The sequence below is a fragment of the Channa argus genome, chromosome 19 (assembly GCF_033026475.1).
Source record: "Channa argus isolate prfri chromosome 19, Channa argus male v1.0, whole genome shotgun sequence".
In the NCBI taxonomy this organism is placed as follows: domain Eukaryota; kingdom Metazoa; phylum Chordata; class Actinopteri; order Anabantiformes; family Channidae; genus Channa; species Channa argus.
The window spans coordinates 14286556-14309240 of NC_090215.1; the positions used below are offsets into that span (position 1 = coordinate 14286556).

The 22685-nt window shown below is 38.4% G+C and overlaps 4 protein-coding genes and 1 non-coding gene across 7 annotated transcripts; 2 read left to right on the forward strand and 3 right to left on the reverse strand.

Moving 5' to 3' along the window:
* Window positions 1–121: 121 nt before the first annotated feature.
* On the reverse strand, window positions 122–3434 carry chmp4c (charged multivesicular body protein 4C). The gene is made up of 5 exons (XM_067485810.1): window positions 3059–3434; window positions 2365–2542; window positions 1467–1575; window positions 1146–1272; window positions 122–608 (listed from the first exon to the last, which is right to left on the reverse strand). Exons 1-5 carry the CDS (start codon window positions 3264–3266, stop codon window positions 547–549), a joined length of 684 nt encoding a protein of 227 aa, XP_067341911.1. The 5' UTR covers window positions 3267–3434; the 3' UTR covers window positions 122–546.
* A 333-nt stretch (window positions 3435–3767) lies between these two features.
* On the forward strand, window positions 3768–7150 carry zfand1 (zinc finger, AN1-type domain 1). The gene is made up of 8 exons (XM_067485807.1): window positions 3768–3904; window positions 4554–4596; window positions 5188–5227; window positions 5339–5466; window positions 5581–5672; window positions 5891–6009; window positions 6156–6311; window positions 6914–7150. Exons 1-8 carry the CDS (start codon window positions 3850–3852, stop codon window positions 7088–7090), a joined length of 810 nt encoding a protein of 269 aa, XP_067341908.1. The 5' UTR covers window positions 3768–3849; the 3' UTR covers window positions 7091–7150.
* Window positions 7151–7172: 22 nt separating this feature from the next.
* On the reverse strand, window positions 7173–7245 carry trnar-ccg (transfer RNA arginine (anticodon CCG)). The gene has a single exon. It is a non-coding gene; the product is annotated as a tRNA-Arg (tRNA).
* A 673-nt stretch (window positions 7246–7918) lies between these two features.
* On the forward strand, window positions 7919–13495 carry maf1b (MAF1 homolog, negative regulator of RNA polymerase III b). Its single transcript, XM_067485808.1, has 8 exons — window positions 7919–8478; window positions 8955–9039; window positions 11192–11323; window positions 11447–11609; window positions 11709–11830; window positions 11948–12067; window positions 12224–12319; window positions 12436–13495. Exons 2-8 carry the CDS (start codon window positions 8957–8959, stop codon window positions 12458–12460), a joined length of 741 nt encoding a protein of 246 aa, XP_067341909.1. The 5' UTR covers window positions 7919–8478; window positions 8955–8956; the 3' UTR covers window positions 12461–13495.
* arl8 (ADP-ribosylation factor-like 8) lies at window positions 13244–21731 on the reverse strand. 3 transcript variants are annotated; one of them, XR_010911709.1, is made up of 7 exons: window positions 21283–21731; window positions 19124–19184; window positions 18896–19043; window positions 16874–16957; window positions 16531–16682; window positions 15042–15153; window positions 13244–14910 (listed from the first exon to the last, which is right to left on the reverse strand). XR_010911709.1 is itself a non-coding variant. In XM_067485812.1 (7 exons), exons 4-7 carry the CDS (start codon window positions 19037–19039, stop codon window positions 15105–15107), a joined length of 429 nt encoding a protein of 142 aa, XP_067341913.1. In that variant the 5' UTR covers window positions 19040–19043; window positions 19124–19184; window positions 19962–20036; window positions 21283–21730; the 3' UTR covers window positions 13244–15104. The 3 variants fall into 3 exon arrangements, 2 of the variants coding, with proteins under 2 accessions (XP_067341913.1, XP_067341912.1); XM_067485812.1 differs by adding an exon at window positions 19962–20036 and having other exon boundaries at window positions 13244–15153; window positions 21283–21730; XM_067485811.1 differs by having other exon boundaries at window positions 13244–15153; window positions 21283–21523; window positions 21606–21716.
* Window positions 21732–22685: the final 954 nt, after the last annotated feature.

Sequence of the window (22685 nt, forward strand, 5' to 3'; positions counted from 1 at the left end):
CGTTTTACATTACACCCCTTACACACGCAACAATGTAATGCACTCTACAACTCTTAACATTCCCAATGTGACAATCACATAACATAAATACATTGAAATAATGGCAGTTTATTAAGCAACATTTGTTAGGGGAGTATTTTTATTGCTGAACATCAAAAATCAAAGTATTTACAATATTGACACAATATTGAAAACAGAACAGTCTGACATAGAAAAAAGAAATCTGTTTAGTGTTTTAAACATCACCGACCTCTTTATGCCTTCATATAAGCAGTACATTCTGTGTGCTATGATAAATGACAGAAAAAGAAGAGGGAGCAAAAAGAAAAGGAAATAAAAGCATCCAAACTACAATTGTGTTAATTCCTTCACTTAATAATATTTACCTTTTGATGAATATAACCTGCAAATTGATATTTTAAAATAAGAAAAAACTTGGTTGTTTTCATTTTCCTAACAAATTAAAAAACAAACAAACATCTAAAATAAATCTTTGTATCATGTCTGTATATCACTGTCAGAGAGTGTAAAGCAGTTTTAAGGTCTTTAAGTTGCCCATGATGCCAGCATACGCATGTCGTCATCATCTTCAACCCTTTTCTTGGTTGCTGTACAAAGAAACAAAAGAGTTAACAATTAATACTACAACTGTCTGGGTTAAGGCTGTAGCTAAGGATATAATTTGTTATTATTAGCAATCATGATTATTACACTATTAATGGAGTAATAATGAATCTTAAAATGTCGTTAAAAGGTTGCTTAAGGTCACAACTATAAACATTTGTGTCCTTAAATAATGGCATTAAATAAATAAATGATGACATAGACAACAGTGGAGCCTAATGTGCTAATTATGTCTGACCAACCATCAGAAGCCCAAAAGGTATTAGTTCTTATTTATGTACAAATGAGAATACTTAATGGATAAATAACTGTAGTCATTAACAGTATCAGCCACACATTTTGGGAGCAGTAATTTATGTTGATTGCTCCAATGATTACATTAGTGAATGACATCAGTTTTGTTGATGAACTTTTGGAAGTGGCTCAGACATTGTAAAATACACAAAGAAGCACTCTGTCTAATGATAAAAAAAAGTTAATTTTCTGTTTAATATTTCAGGTTGTTAGGGCGTTGTACTTACTTGCACGCTGACTGGGCCGGGTGGATGGTAGTTTGGCATTAGGCACACTAGGTAATCCACCCATATTCTTCATGCTTTCCTCAAGTCCCTCCTGTTCCAGCTCTTCCAGCTCTGCCAGCAGCTCATCCTAAGAAAAAGCATATTATAAAATATATTAAGAGTTATGTCTGCTGCCATTTTGTCGATATGGAAATTGATTTGCAGGTGGCACATATTAAAAGTTACTGTATGTCATAAAATCAGTCAAACAACAAAATGGACAAAAAGAAGTACAGAAACTGTAGAGTGAAAGTGGACTTTGAGAAGTAACAATGCATCAACCTCATCATATGTCTCTCCAAATGGTCTGGAAATGGCTTCACTGATTTCCTGAGCCACGTCCTGTTGTTCAGTGATATCTTGCATCAGATCATCTATCTTGCCAAGATCCCTGAAAAAAACAAAAATTAACATCATTATTTATGTTTTTTCACCTATAACAGCAGTTTATGGTATTTATTGCTAGAAAACCAAAACCAAAAAAGGGTAATAGCAAACTATAAATAACATCAACACACTACAATGTTTTGTACACTATAAAGTCTTCATATTTTTGCTTTTTTGGTCACTTCAGTGCAATCTTTAATTTCCCTTTCTTTTAGAGTGTGAAAAAGAGGTGAAGAAGAGAAGAGACTGTGAATATATTGGTAGAAGGATGCTGAGGTTTGAGCTGCCAGGCAGGGGGTCTAGAGGACGACCAAAGAGGAGATTTATGGATGTAGTGAGAGAGGACATGAAGTTAGTTGGTGTGAGAGAAGAGGATGCAGAGGACAGGGTTAGATGGAGGCACATAATTCGCTGTAGCGACCTCTGAAAGGGAACAGCCGAAAGGAAAAGAAGATAACAAGTATTTTCCTGTTTTAAATTTTCTAATAAAATAGGTGCTGTCACACTACCACATACACTATCAAAAATGTACCACTGGTAATATATGGCAATTTCACACTTTTTAAAATAGGTGATGATCCATTTTGGCAGTGACAGAATGACTCAGATGGTAGACTGGGTCGTCCACAAACCACAGAGTTAGTGGTTTGACCCCCGGCTTCTCCTGGCCACACATCAATTTGTGATAGCAGTGCCCTGAATGGCAGCTGTCTACCACATTTTCCCAATGGGATCAACAACGCATTCTCTCTGAACACACTTAATGTTATTGCTTATACCACCTGACTCTTACATGTTCTCGTGCACGTGCTTCATGGCTTTTGCTGCCATGCCCATGTTCTTTAGGACCTCTGTGTTGGTGTGCGAGTTCTCCAAAGCTTCCCTCTGAAACTCGATGGTGGAAAGCGTGCCATCAATCTGGGTGAGCTGCTGCTCCAGTCGCTTCTTCCTCTTCAAGGCCTGCAGAGCAGCTGATACAGACACATCGTAGAAGTAACTTTACTGTGTTACTTTTTGTTAACGTGCAGCTCCATTTTTCTGGTATGTTTGGTTGAGAAGTTTCGAGAGGAATTTCTCAAGTAATGCACATTACTTAGTTGCTCTCCACCACATACTAGTACACAAGCTTACTTGCACCAAGAAAGAAACTCAGATTTTTAGTAAAATGTAATCATTTTGTTTTATTTGCCACATCACTTGTTACAAACCTGTAATACTTGCTGCGGCACTGGAAAACCATTTTCAAAAGAAGAAACCATACTATTTATGATGGTGTCCAAGGTTAATCATCTAATATTTAAGTGTGTAACGGGCGCTTACTGAACGACTGTTTAAAAGTTGAAATGATTAATCCCTCAAAAGGAAGAAGTACTCAGGTGGAGGCTTTAGTGTACAACATAACAGACTGCCTGTTGGCCTACTGGCTTAAAACTTGTGCACAGATTTCTTTTTTTAATTTATTCCTTTTGACTGATATAAAAACATACCCCGCTTGTTTTTTGTGCCATGCTTCTTGGCTGTCATTAGCTCCTGCTCGATCTTCTTCTCCAGGTACTCCTGTTTCTTCGTCAGCATTTCCTCCGTTTCCCGGAGTCTGTGAATGGCCTCCTGGGGTGAAGGTCCTCCCCCTCTCGAGCGGTGGTGTTTGGACGAGGAACTCGAGCTCCCCTTGAAAATTTTCGAGATTTTGCTCATTTTAGCTGTTTTTGGATTAAAGTGAGCAGGGAACTAAAACATACAGGAAAACCTTCAGGGTGTGTAGACAATCCGACGACCTACTGCACAAAGTTTCTATAGGCGGGTGTCTCCGAGCAGATTTTCCGGCTCGACTGCTTTGTGCTCTCTGTTCAAAGTAGCCAGTGAAAACACTTCACCTTCACACACCACACCTTCGTCCATTACCTGAGTGACGTATTGACACCTGACGTCCTGCGGTATCCTGTATTTTTCAGAGGACTACTCTTAAAATAATACACGACAAAATATTTTATTAACGCTGTACATTATGACAGATGTGTTCTTACAATTTTAGGCTTACATAATTAAATGTGTCTAAAGTAAAAGTAAAATAAATAAATACACAGTGTATTGTAAAAATACATTTTACAAACTGTATGAGAAAAAAATTGCTAAAAACTATAAGTAACTATAACATAAGTTTAATAGTTTGTCAATAAAATAAAATAAAAAACTCGGTCACGTGATTCACCTTCGGGGGGTCAAAGTTCGTGTTGACATCCAGAGGTTCACTCGTGGCTAACTCACGCTAATTTAACCAATGGCTGAGTTTGATATTGGGAAACATTGCCACATCGAGTCCTGCAATCTGAAAGGTCTGATTCAATACCGAAACATATTCAGCTAATTCTGCCGTTTGTTTTTTTTGACTGTTTCCCAGTGTTTCTGTAACATGCTACCTAGCTAGCGTTAGCATTCTTCACCAGATTGATTAGCTAGTTTCGTTAGCGAGCAAGTTGGCCTAACAGCTAACTACATAATCGTTGTCTGACACCAGTGTTCAGTTAACTGTCACAGCTTCTTCTGTGAAACGACGAACTAAACTACCGCTAACCGAATATTAGAAAAGTTTGTCTTCTTACTTAGCCGCTGAACTCTAGGGTTAATATGAATTAGATTAAAAAACAAAAACATTAGCCTCTGTCAAAGTACCAGACTAGTGTTGTGAATGGGCAGCAGTGAATGTAATATTAGTGTCTTGTGCTTTTCTGTACTTGTGGGGTCAGAAAGTCTGGGATGAAATGAAAAATATGTATTGTTTTAATGTAAATCTGAAAATGATTATAAATCTTTTGGTTTAGAGACAGTTAAGTAATCTTAATTAGCCTTATAATTAACAGTTAATTCACAGGGTTCACAGTCACAGGGTTAACAAAAATGTCGGGGTGGGTAATTTGTTGTTAATTGATCCCTGTTCAGAACATGACCAGACTTACGCAGTTCTCCTCAATTCTTCTCTTATAGATTTTCTTCCATTTATTTGTGATTCATGCAGTGGTGTTTTCTGGTAAGGCAGATGCTCAGTTTCAAGACTAAAGTATTCAAAGATATATTTTAGAAATACTAAAATTGTGCTTTCTTTAAAGTAATCTTGAATTGCAATGTAGCTGCTGGAAACATACTTTAACACTCCATATTTCAGTGGTTGATTGCAGCTCCTTACACGGTATTGGTACTTTATCAGCATATCCCATATGTTGGTCCATATGTGTTGCTGTTTTTCCATCAGAGAAAACAATTACCAGAACAGTTAATTTTCCAACTGCAAAATTTTCCCCTCTGTACATAGTTTTTTTGTGATTCTCTCACAACCAAATATCCACCAGTAAATAGGTATCAGCCAATATATTGCTGTCAGATTTGTTTCTCAAATTCTGTTGAGAATTGCCCTCAAAAACCTTAAAGTTAGAGTCAAGTTAGAGTAAATTGTACAAAACTACAGTATTTAACTTGTCAAGTGTAAGTCAAGTAAAGTGCCTCCTAATAGTAAAGTATCTAAAGTGAATATAAATACACTTGAATATCTCTCACTTCAGATTATTTTACATATTGTATGTCATTTTCTGTCAAATGCACGCATTCTGTTTATCTCTTACAGCCTTGAGCACAGAAGCAGAGAGGCCCATTCATGCTCAGAGGTAAACTTTGCTGCTAAGACCTACATGTTCTTCTTAGATAAGATTACTGCTTCAAAATCATGTATTCTGTTCGTGTTACTTCTGTACATACTTTTTTTGACCGGTTTTCAGGAGCCGGTAAAGAGGGAAACCTTGACTGTTGGTGGCATTAAAAGTTATCCATGCTCATTTGAAGACTGCAAGGGAAAGGAATTGCTGCCTGTAATATGTCCACAGTGTGAAAAACCTTTCTGTTTGTCGTAGGTTTACATTTGTTTCTCTTTTTTTCTGTAATACCTTCATTATCTTGCATGCCAGTTTATCAGTGGACTGAGTAAACTAAAAGATTCAAAGTTTTTGTTATTCTCTTGCAGCCATCGTCATCAAGATGATCATAAGTGTGAGAAGTTGGAGGTTCCTAAGCAACGAATGGCAGCCACTAAAAAGCTGGTGCAAAAGATTGTGGGTCAGTTACCTGTGTAGTACAGCCACTGATACTTTGACAAGTTGACTGATGTCAGAATTTTTTCCGTCATTCTTTTTTTGTCCACATGGGATCAGTATAAAAATCTACTTGTTTTTGTCATAACTAAAGGACCCTCCATTTACTATGTTATAGTTTTGTATTGGTCAACCTATTTACATTTGGATTATGTATTGTATTACTCTCTTGTGACCACTCAGAGTCAAAGGATACATCTAAAGCTAAAGGACGCAGAGGAGCAAAAAACAGTGCAACTGCAGCCAAGGTAGCACTGATGAAATTGAAGCTGCATGCTGCTGGAGACAAGGGACTGCCACAGGTAACCTCTACCTGTTATATTTTATTTAACAAAGAAAAAAACTTCTTCTATTGACTTAAATAAACCTTGCACATGTACCTCTGTGTATTATTCTGTATTCACTATGACAACTCAGTGACAATTTATTTGCAATTTTGGCTTTTCAGACAGAAAGAACCTATTTTCAAGTTTATCTCCCTAAAGAATCTAAAAACTCCAGCCAACCCATGTTCTTCTGTTCCAAATGGAGTGTGGGAAAAATTGTGGATTTTGCAGCCTCTCAAGCTAACCTCAAGAACAACAATAATGTACTGACGGCTAAGGTAATAACAGTGCAATCAAAAATACGGCTAAATGACTCCACCTTTCCCAGCTGTCATAATACTTTCCTTTTTTTGCACCAACCTCTCTTGTCTTCTTTTTAACTTACAGTGGCTAAAATAGGGGGATTGGGGGGTATGACTGTCAGCAGATAAGCTCTTTTTTTTTTTTAATGCAAAAAGAAGAGTCAACGTTGTTTACACGCATAAAATGCAGCTGTTATAAATGAACAATTTCCTGCCCACAGCATATAACAGCAGCAAGAGAGAGCTCTTTAGAACAGGAAGTGGGGTTAAGCAATGTTAAATTTTTTGCATGTCTATATGTATTTGTATCATTTGGGTTACGGTTACCAGCAGGAATGTCAAATAATGTTAATCACGGTAGCAACTCTTTTGTACTTCATAGGCAAATACTTATGACTATACTTATGAGAAAGATGTTTCTCTTAACATGCAAAAAAGGCCATATTTTGCTAATTTAATGCCATGTTTCTCACTAGCATGAGTTATGTGTAAATCTATTTTAGAAAACAAGCAAAAGCACTTGTAAATATATTAGATTTGTGTCTAGAATAAACTGAGTGCCCTCTCTCTGTTTGCAGAAGTTGCGACTCTGCCATCCTGAGACAGGTGAGGCTTTTCAGATGGATGATACACTGCTCTCCCTGCTGTCTCAACCAGAAACCCCCCTGTATAATGGGGGTAATGTGATCCTGGAGTACTTGGATAATGAGTGCACAGGCCTGGAGGATGTTTCTGAGTATGTCACACAGACGTGATCAACAGGCAGTACTTGAATGCAGTTTGTGTTTTGGTTAATAAAATGGTGTTTTCAAATATTGGACTTGCATTTGGTTATTACGACCCAGGTGGGACTTGAACCCACAATCCCCAGCTCCGGAGGCTGATGCCTTATCCATTAGGCCACTGGGCCATCAACAAAATAATATATATTTTTATTTTACAGTATCCAGTTAGATAATAAAGTTACTGTATTTGTTATATTATGGGTTATATTGCAGCTCTCATTTGTCTTTTGTGTGTTTTATGTCGTCATTATGCTGTTGCTGCATGCCTGATGCTGAGCTAATTCTTTAAGGACATCAGTATGTTTCTTACATTTTCGTGGAATGGAGGGTGTTTAACAGAGAAATAGATTGAACAAAGCACACGGCAAAAATAACTGCGTTAGTTAAAACACACAAATAAAATCTAAAAGTATTATACAATGCCCAAACGTTTCATAAGCATTTTATGTATTGAACAACAGATAGATGCATGCAAATAAATGTTTAAATTAAAACCTTGTATTTTAATATTAATTAATACTTTTTTAACATTAATTTTAAAGGTTTTACCTGACCGTTGACCAATGAATAGTGAACATAAATATGTAAAATGCAGAAAAAAACAAATACAACGTTCGTGTTTTGTTCAGTTATGTCTGGGTGACGAGTCGAGGCAAGCCCCTAAGCCTGGGGACAGGACTTGCTCAATTTGACCAATCATATCAGTAATAATGTACACAGACAGGTCAACTAGCCAATCACAAGATACCTTTGGATCAAAATGGGCGTTGTCCATTACAAGCATATATAAAACAAGAGCGTCTGCGTTTAGTTTGTGCAGTGGGTTTTGTTGTTTTCACGACAATAGATGTATGTATGAGGATTTATAGCACTATTGACCAGTTGTGGTACATTAGGGTGAATAGCTCACTAGCGTTTACTTTTTTCATCTAGTCGCTTAACAAAAGGCGACTTGATCTTGCAAATATAAATCGCTTTGTGAAATCAGGTCGAAAGGGATGCCGCTGCAGACAGACTCCGACGGACGAAAACAGTCTTTGGACGTAATCTCATCTCATTTAATCGGGAAGAGCAGCTTTTCTATAAATTTAAAAGGCCTCAGGATAAGGTATTCTCGACCGAGTGCTTTTGTAAGAAGGCCAAGCTTGAGTAGTAATTAAGACCTGAGCTGTGAAGTGCATACGGGAGCGTTAATAGGCAGCAGGCTAACCGTTAGCCGACGTTAGCTGCTCAGCCACAAAGCGGGGATCGTTAATCTTGTCCGTCGCAAAGTAAAGAGGTTAAAACCAAGAGTCTCTACAGACAACTGGTCGTTTTTTCAGCCTGTCGCAGTGTTGCTAAGCTGAAAACAGTACTCGGTAAGTTAATTGCGGAGCAATATTCATATTCTAACACCAGGAAGAACATTTTTTTAAGTTCGGAGTGGGGGAGGGGCAGTGGTTTACAGAAGGAAATTTCAATTTTGCCTAAATATGTCCCTCGCAGGGCGCTGTAGCCCCACCGTAATAATTGTTTGTACTGACAACTTGTTTTCTTTAAGATAAAAATAACGTCTTTATTGACTTAGTGTTTTGTTACAACTAAATGGGCTGCAGTTAATGTGAAAGTTGTACGTATAACAAAAAACATTACGTTTGAAATAATTGCCAATTAAAAAAAAAACACTATTAAAATACTTGGCTGGTTTGTTGGTTGAAATAACTTCTTACCTCTGTATGTCTGCAAGTAATTATTTTGATAAATAGTTGATCTGCTGGTTGTTTTCTCTGCTAATCGATTAATTGAGACCTGCCCATCACGTTTATTCATGTGGATTTTGTCTTTTGTCCTTTAGCAATGAAACTGTTGGAGAACTCCAGCTTTGAGGCCCTCAGCTCTCAGCTTTGTGTTGAAACGGGGGAGTCTCGTATGCTTGGCAGGTGAGGGGTCATATCCTTAGCTTGTATTACGGTGCAACTTTATTAATGCTCCTATATAGGGCAGGTTGTCTGGAGCATCTTGGTAGGTAGGTGCTCAACAAAACAAAATGCATAAGAAAACGAAGAGATGACATTAACACTTATTTTGCAACTTTACATATGCAATGGTACTGCAACATTAGTAAACTCAGTCCTGCATGCTCAGTCCTGCATGCTCTTGTGGTGTTTTCTTGTACAAGTTCAACAGGAACATCAACATAACCTTGATGCAAGAGCCCACTAGAGTGGGAAGCATTTATTATGGGTGTCTGACTTTGCTGAGGTTTCCCTTACAGAGAAACTCTTGTCTGCTATGAAATATGACTTTACAGCGCGAAGGGTGTTGCTTGTTCAGACACCAGGCTTATAAATGCGGCTAGTAGAGCACATAAGTGTGCATACTATGCAATATCAAGATAAGACTTCTTACCAGAGCTTGTAGTAAAAGTTAATGACGAATGAGCAGTTAAGGTTTCTGATCCCACAAAGTGTGCAATAGGACAGAAAAAACAGTCCATATTTTAGGCAATGTGAAGCCTGCAGTAGTTACAGTGACAGTGTGATTGCATAAAGGGCAGTGGGTTGTGGAGTTATGCAGCCCAGTTTGAGTGTGGGTGGTGAAAGTGAGGTTTTGTAGTGTTGTGACCAAGAATGACGCACATGGTGGGATCCTCTCACAACACTTTGTAGAGACTGATGTTTTATGTACATCCACATAAACACATACTGTAATACTATATGATGGCTGAGTGCTGCAGGAGCTGCTGGTCTTTGGGCAGCTTAGTGGATTAGTGAGGCAGACTATCAAGCTGCAGACATAAACTAAAAATGTACCCACTGGTCTTCCAACAGGTTGATGGTATTTGCTGCAGTAACAGTTTAAGACACAACCTGCTGCAAACTGCTTTATTTTACATGTACCTAGAGAATGTTGCACAGTGCTTCACAGAATATAGAAAACCAAATAAAGGGGCACATTTGATTGTATGGTGCATATGTTAACACAGCTTGTTTGCTTGCTTTTAAGTTTTAAAATTCATATTGTAGTGTTCTGCCCTGTCACCGGTCACCCTCAGTGTTTTGTCAGCTGTGTTGTGCGTTGAAAGCCAGGGTCGTTATTTTCCCTGTGCTATCCTTCGCTTACCAGTGTCTCTATAATTAGTCTGGCAGGTCTAGAGAGGGTCTCAGTAGTCAGTCACGTCTAAAGTTGCACAACCTTTGCTCTTGCATAACCTCTGTGTGGGCGGAAGCAGTATAAACAACTGCACACAAGGCAGTGCAGCACATGTGTATACAGAGCTGTCTGACCCAGAAGCATGAAAGAGCATGCAGCCCTGACTTGTTGTAGTCATGTCTGTGCAGATAAAGTTTCAGGTGGAAAGACAGGGGCTATATTTTTATAACTTGGTGAAGAAGTTTGCGTCCCCCCTAATTTTGTGTATATATATTAACGGGTAAATTAATTTTCCATCAGCATGTTCGTTCATCAGTAATAAAGTTAATTTATCAAGGGAGAAGCAAATGTTTGCACCAATGTGCTTTTCATTATAACATTTTGTCATTATTGACTATTTTTATATTCTAATTATAAAAGTCCATTTGTACTAGCTGACTGTGCATTACAATAATGTGAGGTTTGGGGCTTGTATTCCCTTATATGCTATTTTGATGGGATGCAATTGTGTCGATAGAAAACAAAATCTCTTTAACTCTGACATCTTAAAATAAAGGGACGTATGCCTTTGCACCCAATTCTTTTTGCATTTAATGCTTGTAATGTCGATTCCTAAACAGTCCAGCTGCTCAAAGTGCTTATTTCTGAATTTCAACAATTTTGATTAATCAAGCTTTTTCTATTTTTATTTTTTTATCAGAAATTATAAACACTTGATGTATCAGGTTTGCTAAATGTGAGTAACCCACTTTGCTTTTTTCAAACTTGAAATGACAAGTTTGAACAGATTAGAAAGATGAGTTGGTTGGTCTCATCTATGTATCTATTCATCTGTCTCTACAACGTAATAAGTGTGTCTAAGCCTACGGACCAGTCACACTAATCTTCTCCCATTATGACAGTTTTTTACTCAGGATGTTAAATATTTCTACCCTGCAGGATTGAGAGCTACTCCTGTAAGATGGCAGGAGATGATAAACACATGTTTAAGCAGTTCTGCCAGGAGGGGGAGCCGCATGTCCTCGAGGCTCTTTCTCCCCCTCAGTCCACCAGTGCCACCAGCCCTTCCCAGTGAGTACTGCAGTCAGCTAATGGAACAGTTAACGAGCGGAGTAAATCTTCATATTAGAAGAAAGTTGGACATGATGGTATTTTCAGGATGTTTGTGAAATGTCCCTCTATTTTTCTCTTCAGGTTGGGGAAGAGCAGTGAGGATGGGGAGAACCCTCTGAGTGACAAATGCTGCAGGAAGACTTTATTCTACCTCATCACCACGCTTAATGAGTCCTTCCGGCCGGACTATGACTTCAGTGCAGCACGGGCCCACGAGTTCAGCAGAGAGCCGAGCGTCAATTGGGTCAGTATAGCCTGACTTGTGAAGCACTACTTTTCCTAGTCAGATCAAAGTAGAAACAAAATATAGCAAGAATAAAAATTTGTTGTGGTTTCTCTGCAGGTGGCTAATGCAGTCAACACCAGCTTGTTCTCAGCTGTAGGAGAGGAGTTCAACTCTCTGGGGCCTGAGCTGTGGAACGCTATCGACGAGGAGATCAACCTGCAGAGCTGTGACATTTACAGGTAGTGTGTTCACAAACACAAGCATTTGAGTATTTTATAGCCGAGGTGCTGCTAAAGATCGTTTGATGCCCAGCGAAGCCTTTAAATTTTGGATGTCTTTACATATGTTTGTCACAGCTACAACCCTGATCTGGACTCTGACCCGTTTGGTGAAGAGGGGAGCCTCTGGTCCTTCAACTACTTCTTTTACAACAAGAAGCTCAAGAGGATTGTTTTCTTCACATGTCGCTCTGTCAGGTCAGTAACTGCCAGATTTGGCCACTGCAGTCTTTACCTCTTAAAACATAGTTACACGTAGCTGTCATACTAATATTGTCCAAGCAATGAAAAATATTAGTCAAATGTTGGCTTTTGTAAAGAATCTAATAACATTAAATCTTTTAACATCTGTAGTGTCCTAAGTGGCTATGGCCGCGATTGTCTCGATAATGAGCTGAACATGGAGCTGGGTGATGATGAGGAGGAAATGGATGGCTTCTGTGAGGACAGGTCAGACCGATTCACATGTACAGTGTTTAAGTGGCTAGATGCTGCTTTTTTTTCTTTCCAAGTTACTTCAGAACAACTTGCCATTTACATGTTTGTGTTTTTTTCCCCTATATCAGGTGCCCAAGAGCTTTGTGTGTGTGAGTTTTCCTGAAAGACACCTGGGCCAAAGACGGCACTTAGGCTTTTCCTCTTCCCATTCTTCACCACATCCTAACGTTTTTTTTGAGATGTTGCTTCATCATCCATGGCCATGTTCATCATCTAGACTAATGCATGTTTGAAGCCTCCTGTTCTTCTGGCAGTGAACTCTGTGCTGTGAAACCTGGGTCACTTTAAGCTTCTTCAAGATTCAAAAAGACTTCTTAATTCCAAGGGAAGATTGTTTAATTTCTACTGTGACTGAAAGCTCAAAGCCCAAACAGCACACGTTTAAACCTAGGCCTCATTTGCCACGTTTCCAAAAAGACCACCTCACGGACATTTGAGAAGGTCTTGTTATAGAGGAGTGGCCAAGAATGAAAGACTGAAGATGTGTTGGGTTTCTCGTAGCTGATGTCAAAAATAGGAACCCAGATATCACCAGCGTCAATGAAAACTGACAGATTAAACTTCATAATATTCCAACCTGGGATAGAGCTGAGGTGGAGCCATGAAAATCCTCTTAAGACTGATCAGCTGAAAGCTAATGTTTATTCATTGGTGCCACTTATGTGTGTCGCTTTTTATGTGTGACAGTGACATAACTGTGGACAGTTTTTAGCAGTTTCCTGCATTTTTAACTGTATTATTAATGCTAATGCTTGTCTATTTGTTAAAATGGGAAGGCATGATCAGGGCTACTATGGGCTCTGCAGTTAGCTTAGAATACATATCAGCTTTTATCATTTACCTTGTTCAGTTTTGTTCAGTTCAGTTATGTCTAGATTCCCCCCCCCCCCCCCAAATTGTCTCCTAAACACTTGTCTTGCCAGTGAATTATTTTTTTTTCCTTGACCTTTGCACACAGGCTTCATTAAAGTTAATGTTTAGTAGAATTTAGACTAAATCATAAAGTAAAATGGCCAACATGTTAATTATTCTCCAGCAATTGAGAAGCTTATGTTCATTTTTAAGTGGGTAGGAGTTTTTCTTTAATTGCTTTGAGATCAAAGATGCAAATAAACTGTTTGAATCAGACAGGCCTGGTTCTTTTAAAATAAACAATTATGTCTCCCAACAATGTCAAAATAACTCTTAGGCTTAAAGTTCAAATCTAAAGTTTAATTAGGGAAACAAAATTGAAATACAGTACATGACCTGGACTAGACGCCACCAACACAGTATATGATTAGTTCCCTTCCTTTGTGAGGTCATGTAAGGTGTTACAAAAATAAGGGGGTGCTGCACAGTTAGGTCTTTTGCCTGTATATGTAAATCTGTCCCACAACTGAATCCCAGGTACTCACACTGAGATGGATGAGTTTTCACTAAATGAAACATCCTCTTTTTGGCCACTGTGGAAAGAGGTATACAAACTTTCAAAGTGACATGTGCATTGACCTGTTCACAGAATTCTTAAACCAGGGTCAAAGATGGGGAAAACCACGGACAGGCTGTAGCATACTTTCCTTCAGACACTCAACAGCCTAGTTAAGACTGAGAATCAAGTATATTAACCATGATGGGCCAAAATAATGGACTTGAGATCATCTTAATGCTACTGAACCCACAAGTCCAAGAGTTTCCCCTAATGCATGGAGCCCATTTAATGGGAGCTGACATAACCGGTTGTTTAAAAGTACAAAATATGTGGCTGAAACTGTCATTTTGGGTCAGTCTCAACACACACCCACCCTTGCAAAGCACCATTCATCATGTTAATTACAAAACAGGTCCATACGGCAGATGAGCCACAAAATCTTAAAGCAAAAATACAGAATAAAATTGAAAATCATAATGTATCATTGAAATGTTATAAGTATTAAAACTTTAAAATACTGCTATTAAAACCAAGCTTGGTACTTGCATTTGAAATTATGCTTAAGCAATTCAATATTTTGCAAAATTATATGGTGTATCTCACTTCCACTTGTTTAAAAAGGAGGTTACATAAAAACATTTGAGTAAATCAAAAATTACAGGCGCTGTTATTTTTAAAAAATGGGGACATTTCATAGTTTCAAGTTTCAACATGGCACCAATAGGTTTTAGTGTGAGGAAAAAATAAGTGTAGCTTATGAAGCTGAAATTAAATGTAACAGTTACAATAGTGGAACTGAGAATAAAAACAAAAACTTAATTCTGAGAACAAATATTGTGTCAAATGTCCAAGCTCTGTGGAGAACTATGTGCCACCATCACCATCAATACCACTCAAAATCCCTTTGTCCTGTTAAATCTAGCCTGAACACAAAAAAACTCTTCTGCATGCAATGTTCATACTCTTGATATGATATGGTGTAATGTAATGTGATATGTTTGTAGTGTACACGGTGAGTATGCAGTGCAGCACTGCCTTACAATTCGACATCCTCTGAGCACAAGTCCTGCTGAAGGGTAGAAGAGACTTTTTCTCTCATATCCAAGTGTGTCAATCTGTTCTGGCCAAGTTTCTAGTGACCAGGGGAGAAGCATCAGTTCCATGTAACAATTACGCTGCAGAAATGTCAATTCTCCAGTCCAGCACAATCGCCAGAGGTCAAAGTCCAATTTTGTCTATTACAAAAAAAAAAGTAAAAGAAACCTTTAAGGATGAGCTGTTGTGCCACCGTGCAGATAGTCAGGTCACAGATGGCTAAAGGAGAGGCTATCTGAGTCCAGCTCTGGATGTCATCCACTCGAGACCTTGGCATAAACTAAAAAAACAAGAAGAATAAGATGTTAGATTCAGAGTAAGTTAAATGTATTTTTTTCAATATGTTCTATGGATTAAACAGCTTCTTCCATCACCATTGCAATGATCTCCAGATGGCCTAGAATTGGTTACAGAAACCATAAATATTTAGTAAGACCATGTTACTTAAATGATTTCATATTTATTGCTTTTCAGAATAATTTCAGACCTGCTGGTACTCTGATCAGAAATACTTCCTACAACTTTGAATGAGTTATTTTGCTGTCTTACTGTCCTTAATATGTGGCATTTTATTGGGTGGGATGTTTATGGTTAAGGCCACTGTATACTACTGATGCATTTCCCTAAAGCTTCTGAAACATTTGGAATCTCTTGCCTTTTATTATGTAAAACTTCTGCTGAAAACTGACATCTGGTGGTTTGTAGAAGTCACAGCAGCCTTTCAGGGGCAGAGCTGAGGCATTACAACCCAGCTTTGCCCTCAGAAATATACAATAACTGCATTAGAAGTTCAGTGGTGCTGAAAAAGCACAAATCATTTTACAATATAATATAGGAAAGTATAAATTTTTTTAACATTTGTGTTGAGATTACATTTTGGTAAAGTATAAGCCCTTGATCTGTATTTGTATGATGTAAATCACACAATCATCATCTTATTACATGGCATCAAACATGAATGTTCCCAAACTAAAGTCTGGATGTAAATCCAGGATTGGACTGAACAGACTGAGGCATTTCAGAGCACATGAGCTACAGCACTGATGGCTCCGTCTCCCACAGTTTGGTCTGACTAGTACAAACCATTATCTCTGGTGAAAATTATAAAACCTGAGACACGTATGTGCTTTTGATGTGACACAAACTGCTTCCCAAGCAAAAAAAAAAACAACTGACGACTTGGTAACATCCCGCCCCTTTAGGAGCATAGTTTCAGAAGGTCTACAGCTGAATAAGAGAATACCAGGAAACATATGCTTATCCTGCATTAAATTAAGACCCTTTGTATGTCTGCTTTAACTTTCTGTTAACACATCTGTGTATGCAATTTTGCATACACAACTTGTTTAACCGCTGTCACACACTGCACTGTAACTTAGTATCTTCATCTTTGAAGTCAATAAGTTGTGTTTTCGTTTTACTTTTATTACTACTCATTGTGCTTATTTTGCAGGACAAACATGGTATTCAGTATAACGTGCACGATACAGAAGATGAGTTAAAAACACCAACACACTCATAATGACTCCAAGTGTGTTTGGCAGCTGGATGCTTTGGGATCTTGACAGAATTTCATGAATGTCTTCGTTGTTGATCAATTATATTTCTGCCGAAAAAGTGCACACATTTTCTTGTAAATTATCAATCCATGTCTTACCCCTCTCCAGTAAGTGCACAGCAGGACTGTATGTGCCAGGGGTGGTCTTTGATGGAACTCAGGGTGAGGTATTTGGAGATCTCTGCTGCAGACATGCAGTCCTTCATATCCTGCTTATTGGCAAATATCAACACAGCTGCTTTACGCAGGTCCTGAGGGAGATGACAAAGGACAATGAAACTATAGCCCAGCTCTCTGCCACTGTTTGCCCACTTACTCTAAACAATGTAGGCAGGTGGAAAGAGCCAACCTTGGCGGAAAATCAATGTCCATTTTGCAAACAGAGTCAGTTCTTTGTAGCCAGTGACCTTATGGCTACACTGAGAAGTGTTAAGAGTTTTACCTCATGAGCCAACATCCTGTAAAGCTCCTCTTTAGAGATGGCCAGCCTCTCTCTGTCTGTGCTGTCCACTACCAGGATGATGAACTGCCGAGTAGGAGACATTAAAAAAAAAAAAAAAAAATTTCACACTTAGTGACCTCTTTTCAAATGACATTTACAGCAATGAAATGCAACACAGCGGGTGGGTATTTTCGAGCCATGAGCTTCACAATGCCTTCTGATGACTGCTATGCTAATAGCCTTTCTGAATGAGAGACACTGAATGACAAAAGACCAAAGGAACATTGATTTTCAAGAGATGCGAGAGACACTATTTATAACCAAGGCAACGACGAAAAAGACCAAACGAGCAGCATTATGAGAACTAAGTCAACACGTGTTGTCCAACATGAATGTGACCCACATCACGGTTACTATAGTGACCGTGAGGCCATCAGTAATTGCTATAATTTACTGTAATAGACGTGTGGTCATATATTCTAAAATTGTTTAATGTAAAGAAGCTTTATTTCTGTGTATTTTTATATACTTGATATTACCATAAATGATTAAAAAGATTAAAGAGGGAAGCTTACACGAACAGATAAGTCAGGTGAATGTAAATTCACTAAGTGTTTGGGTTACACCCAGAAATGCAGTTATGCAGCCAAACAGTGATGTGATTTCTCCTTGGAAGATTTTAACTGGATAGTTAGAGTGGACACTGCTTCCTGGCTTTTCCCCCCCTTTTTTGCTGTGTGTGTTAGAGCAGGATATGGTTCTGGGAGCGAGATGTGGAGACAACACATAGCATCTCATTGTAGTGCAAACTGTCTAAACTGTTCCACTGGGATGGAAACTTCAAAAGGGCACTTTCTGTCAATCCTCCACGTAATGACCTCTTTCATCCAAACAATCCCCTCAACTACTTCCTTTCTCTGCATTTTTTTCTGTTATGCACATTCGTAAAAGCAACTCAGAAGCCTGGTTAGGCAACTGGTTGTTCTGCAGAAAAAGACAAACAATATATCGGGTTTCAATATTCCCCTACCCCAATTATGGAAACCAGCTTATTTGCATGACAATTCAAGAAATCACTTTACACTAGGAAGACAACTGTAGCCAGGTTAGTTAAGTGCATTTAATCTCACTCAAATAAGTGAGGATGTAAGCTCACTGAAAGTGTTCTTGGTATTTATTTTATTTACAGAAATCAACCACGAGAGATCACTTCAATTTTAACAGATTTGGCAATTAATAACCAAGACATTCAATTTACTATTAAACTGTATATCACAAAGAAAAACAACCAACATTGTCTTGCGAGAAACTAATGTCAAAATACATTGGAGACGTTTGCCTGCAAACGACTGAAATTATTAACCGACTATCAAATGTTTGCAGTTTCAAATTTCTGACAATTGACTAATAGTTGCAGTTTTAGAAAGTAGAATAAAAACGTCAATCTCAATATCCAACCTGGCATTTTAATCAAAATCAGACACAGAAATGCAATATTGAAAAGCTTTGAATTTTTTCTTGAAAAAAATAAAAAATAAAATCCAGAAACCGATGATCAGTTATTAAAAGAGTTACAGAATACATTCAAACTCTTGCTTTAACATAGCGGCTTGTTGTCAGAGTTGGGTACAGAAACAAGAGTTGCAGAAACAGGTTGTTTATGAATGGATCTGACCCTGCATTTGCTTAGGAGGTATTGTGTGGCATCACTGGTCAAATATTGGATGGACTCAGGCTAAATATCCTATGTCATGTGCATGGTTTCTGTGTCAAGTTATCCCATACATCTGCCTCTGCCTCCTGCTCACCCTTTCCCTCTTCTTTCTCCAAACACTGAGGAGGGCTGACCCTGGCTCTGCTGTTCAGACAGGCCTCTTTGTGAAATCGTGACCTCTGACCAGGGCGGCCTCAGTTGCCGCCTGTGCTCTGAACAAACACACCAGCTGCCATGCTCAGAGAGAATATGGCTGCGGACAAAAGTCCTCTCAGCTATTGGGGAGATGTAAAGCTTGTACACCTCACCTCTGTGTTTGAGTAGTAGGTGTTCCAGGAGGACCTAAGAGACTCCTGTCCTCCTATATCCCACATCAGGAAGTGAGTGTTTTTAACCACTATTTCTTCCACGTTGCTTCCGATGGTGGGAGATGTATGGACCACCTCGTTCATCAGACTTAATAAAACAGGAAAGAATAGTAATTGCAAGTTTAGGTGAAGAATACATTCAGTAAATCTGAAAGTTCGACTACTTACAATTGGTAGAGTATAGTGGTTTTCCCTGCATTGTCTAAACCAACAATTATCACCTTGTGCTCTGCAAAAAAGCAAAACAAAAGGTACATTATAAGTGTGATTTCCATGATCTACAGAGAAAAACTCAAACCTCAAGAGAATACCAGAAAGTGTAATTGAACACTTTTAGTAACTGTAAAACAATATGTGGCATGAAATATGCCATGAAATTTACTGTATCTGGTTTCATGTACACGTCATTCATTCACTGCTCCTCATTGAAGATCATAAAGACTTCGTTTCTCAAAATATTCTTGACCTCATTTTTTTCAGTGTAGCTGGAGCTAAAGTAACTATTCATAAAGCCGGTTTGCAACTGCTGAGGGCTTTGACAACTTTAAAACAGCCAGCGCAGCAAACTAAATGAAGAATCTGAGCTGACATGTACATGCTAAAAAAGATCCCACTTTAGTGGTTTGACTTTTCCGGTTGTCCGAGGCCTCTGGCCAACAAGGAGGAAGTCTGGTCAGAGGGCCTGCAGTATGATTACTTTAAGGGGAGCTACCCTGTGATGATCCTCAGAGCACAACCCAACACACTGTAATCCAACCAGGAACCCCAATACAACATAATCACTAACTACAACCCCAATGTTAATACAAGAAAATTAGTTATCCTTAGAAACGTACTCTTAGTCTTAAAGATTTGTGAAAAGTAGAATGTGTGGCTGAATAAGAAGACCATGCTGTGTCAAATTGCTTTATAGCGTACAACTGAAAACAACATTTATGCCAAGTGTATCTGAAAGCTGACTCATGTCAACTGGACTTCTTGCTTGTTAGTTCGAAACATTTCATACTTATGCAAGTAGCACTTTCAGTCTGGGGAAAGTTGGCTTAAGAAATCGATACACCAAAGTTGTCTTGGAATCAGGCTGAAGCAATTGGGAGAAAGATAGATTAATATAGACAAGAAATCTTTAATATGTACTCCACAGCTTGAAAAAAAACTAACTACGTTTTACATGTCTTTAACAGATCACATTAGAATATCTGGGGAGGGTTAGGGTGACATGTTGATATTATCTTACTTCTTTGTTGGACTTTGGAGTTTAATTTATTACATTTGCAAGTCAGAGTCAGTGCATGAATAAGTTAATGAGATACATATACATTTGCAATCACTAGGGAGGTAGACAAAATCAGCTAATGCTATCAATAGTCCAAAACACAATAAATATTGAATCTATCTTGGTTTCAAACACATCATCAGATTTACATCAAACACACACACACAAAAACAAGTACATGCAAATAATTGACAATTAGCTGATTGGTAGACACGTCCTATTCAAAGAATCACAATTAACTTAATATAATAAATTAAACATTTGTCATTTTCAGAGCAAAAAAAGTCAAATAATGCCTGGTTTCAGTTGCTCTAATGTGATATTATGCCGTTTTTCTTTGTCACACATCTCACTTAACTTAATACATTTGGGTTTTGGACTGTTGGCTGAATAATAAGCAAAACAAATGCATCCCCGTGGACTTTGTGAAAACTGTGAAAGTATTTCTTTCTCCCTTGTTTGTCCCATTCCATTAACAGCACCAATGGCTGATAAAAAATGATAGCAGCAGAGCTATAATTAATCATCCCTATTCTCCGGCCAACAATTTGTGCTACTACTGTTCCTATGGATTTTACTTTCTCGGTGTAAACAAAGGGCAAAGTCTTCAAGGCTGTTAAAGTGAACCACAACTGGATTACTGTCGTTTGCAAATAAAAACAGCCTGCTCAGACAAAAAAACACAGTATATTTGTACTAAACAAACTTTCCAGAAAGTTGCGTAATGTAGCGTGTCCTGCAACGCAAGATAAAGCCGATTGACAACTTGTTAGAGACTTGAGGTAATTGTGCTGCTTTACAAACAGATAAACAGATTTACTGGGTGGGCGATAGCATCGGGACACCAGTCCGCTTTAAAGGTTTTCTTGGCGTGCTGGTCACACAAAGACCGTTCACACAGTAGGGCACAGAGGTATGTAGCGTTAAGCGCCCATCTGATATGAGGGATCTTGCTGCTCACTTTAAGCTACTGGGTTAACACTCCACATTATTCCCGGTTGAGTACTCAGGGGAAGGCTTAGCGAACCGCAGCATTTTCCCCGTTACCCACCTTGGTTACAGAAGAAGCTCCACAGTTTGGTGAATATGAGGCCCATGGTTCAGGTTGATGCCGTTGCTTGTCCGTAACAAGAGTAGCGAGCAGAACCGAACTTCTGCGCTCTTAAGTCCACGGCGTTACCGTTTGTTCCTGGCAGCGGCTAGCTAACATTTGCTGGATGATCGCCTGTCCGCAAAACACCTCGCCGACCTTTTTAACGCCGACTCCATGCGCCCCAGTAACACCTAAATTACTAAATAACGCGAGAGTAAAAACGGTGTGAGGACACACAAAATTCACCGCTTGCTATGGAGTGTTAAACTTGTCATTGAGACCTTTGTAAAATTGTACCGACGGAGTGTGTTTTCAGAGCAGCTGTGTGTTGACTCTGCTCCGCTTCTGCTGACCGTTATCTGCTTCCAGTAGTCAGGCAAGAAAAGCAACCCCGACTACTCCAATTTGTTCCGGTTGCGCGATGACGTCACGGGTGGTACGTCTATCTCCAGGGGACCCCACAACACGATCGTAAAATGGGTGGCCTGAAGTTGCTTTTGTCCATCTAATCTACCTTCAAAAATGTCTACAAAAACGTGTCTACACACGTCTTAAAAGTAGGTTGAGTTGTATACAAGTTAAGTCCTCATGAAATAAAAAGAGAATAATGAATTTATTTTTGTAAAAATCATCATATCCTCATGTACTAAATATTGTATTTGGTTTATTTAATGATAAACTACATTTACATACTTACAATGACAATCCATTCACAAAATGTCTGTTATTTAGATGCTATTCCGCATCACTTTATGGTTAACCATCTGCAATGGGTATGCAGATAATAAGAAATCAGACTACAAACCCTTTACAGGAGGTAATGCAATTATAAATATTACAATAATTTACAACCAAAAGAAGAAAGCCGTGAAGATCTTATATGGTACTCATATTAAAAAATGTGTTGACAAAAACAATATTAACATCATATCATGCTGGGTACGTGATACAGCACTATTTCTGTTTTACATTACATGTCATACAAATACTGATAACAAAAACACAAAACATGTTGTTACATGTAAAACGTGAAAAACCAAAATAGTTTTTGTCGTGCTCTGCATCTGCACTCTGCTACTGCAGGATCACGTTTGCTGCACATATGCTTGTTTTCCGTCTTCCCGGAAACTATATTAAAATAAAAATAGAAGAGAACAGTATATTTTAATTTAGATATTTAGTGTTTGGCAAAGTCCATCCCTATTGACATTGTAGGGTACAGCAAAAATGTTTTGGCAACTAAATATAGCAGACATTTGAAATAAATATAAAATAAGCAGAAACCTAAATTCTCGTATGTGAATACTATATGCTTATAGAAGATAAACAGTGTTCAAGATGTTTTCAGGAGATAAGGTGCG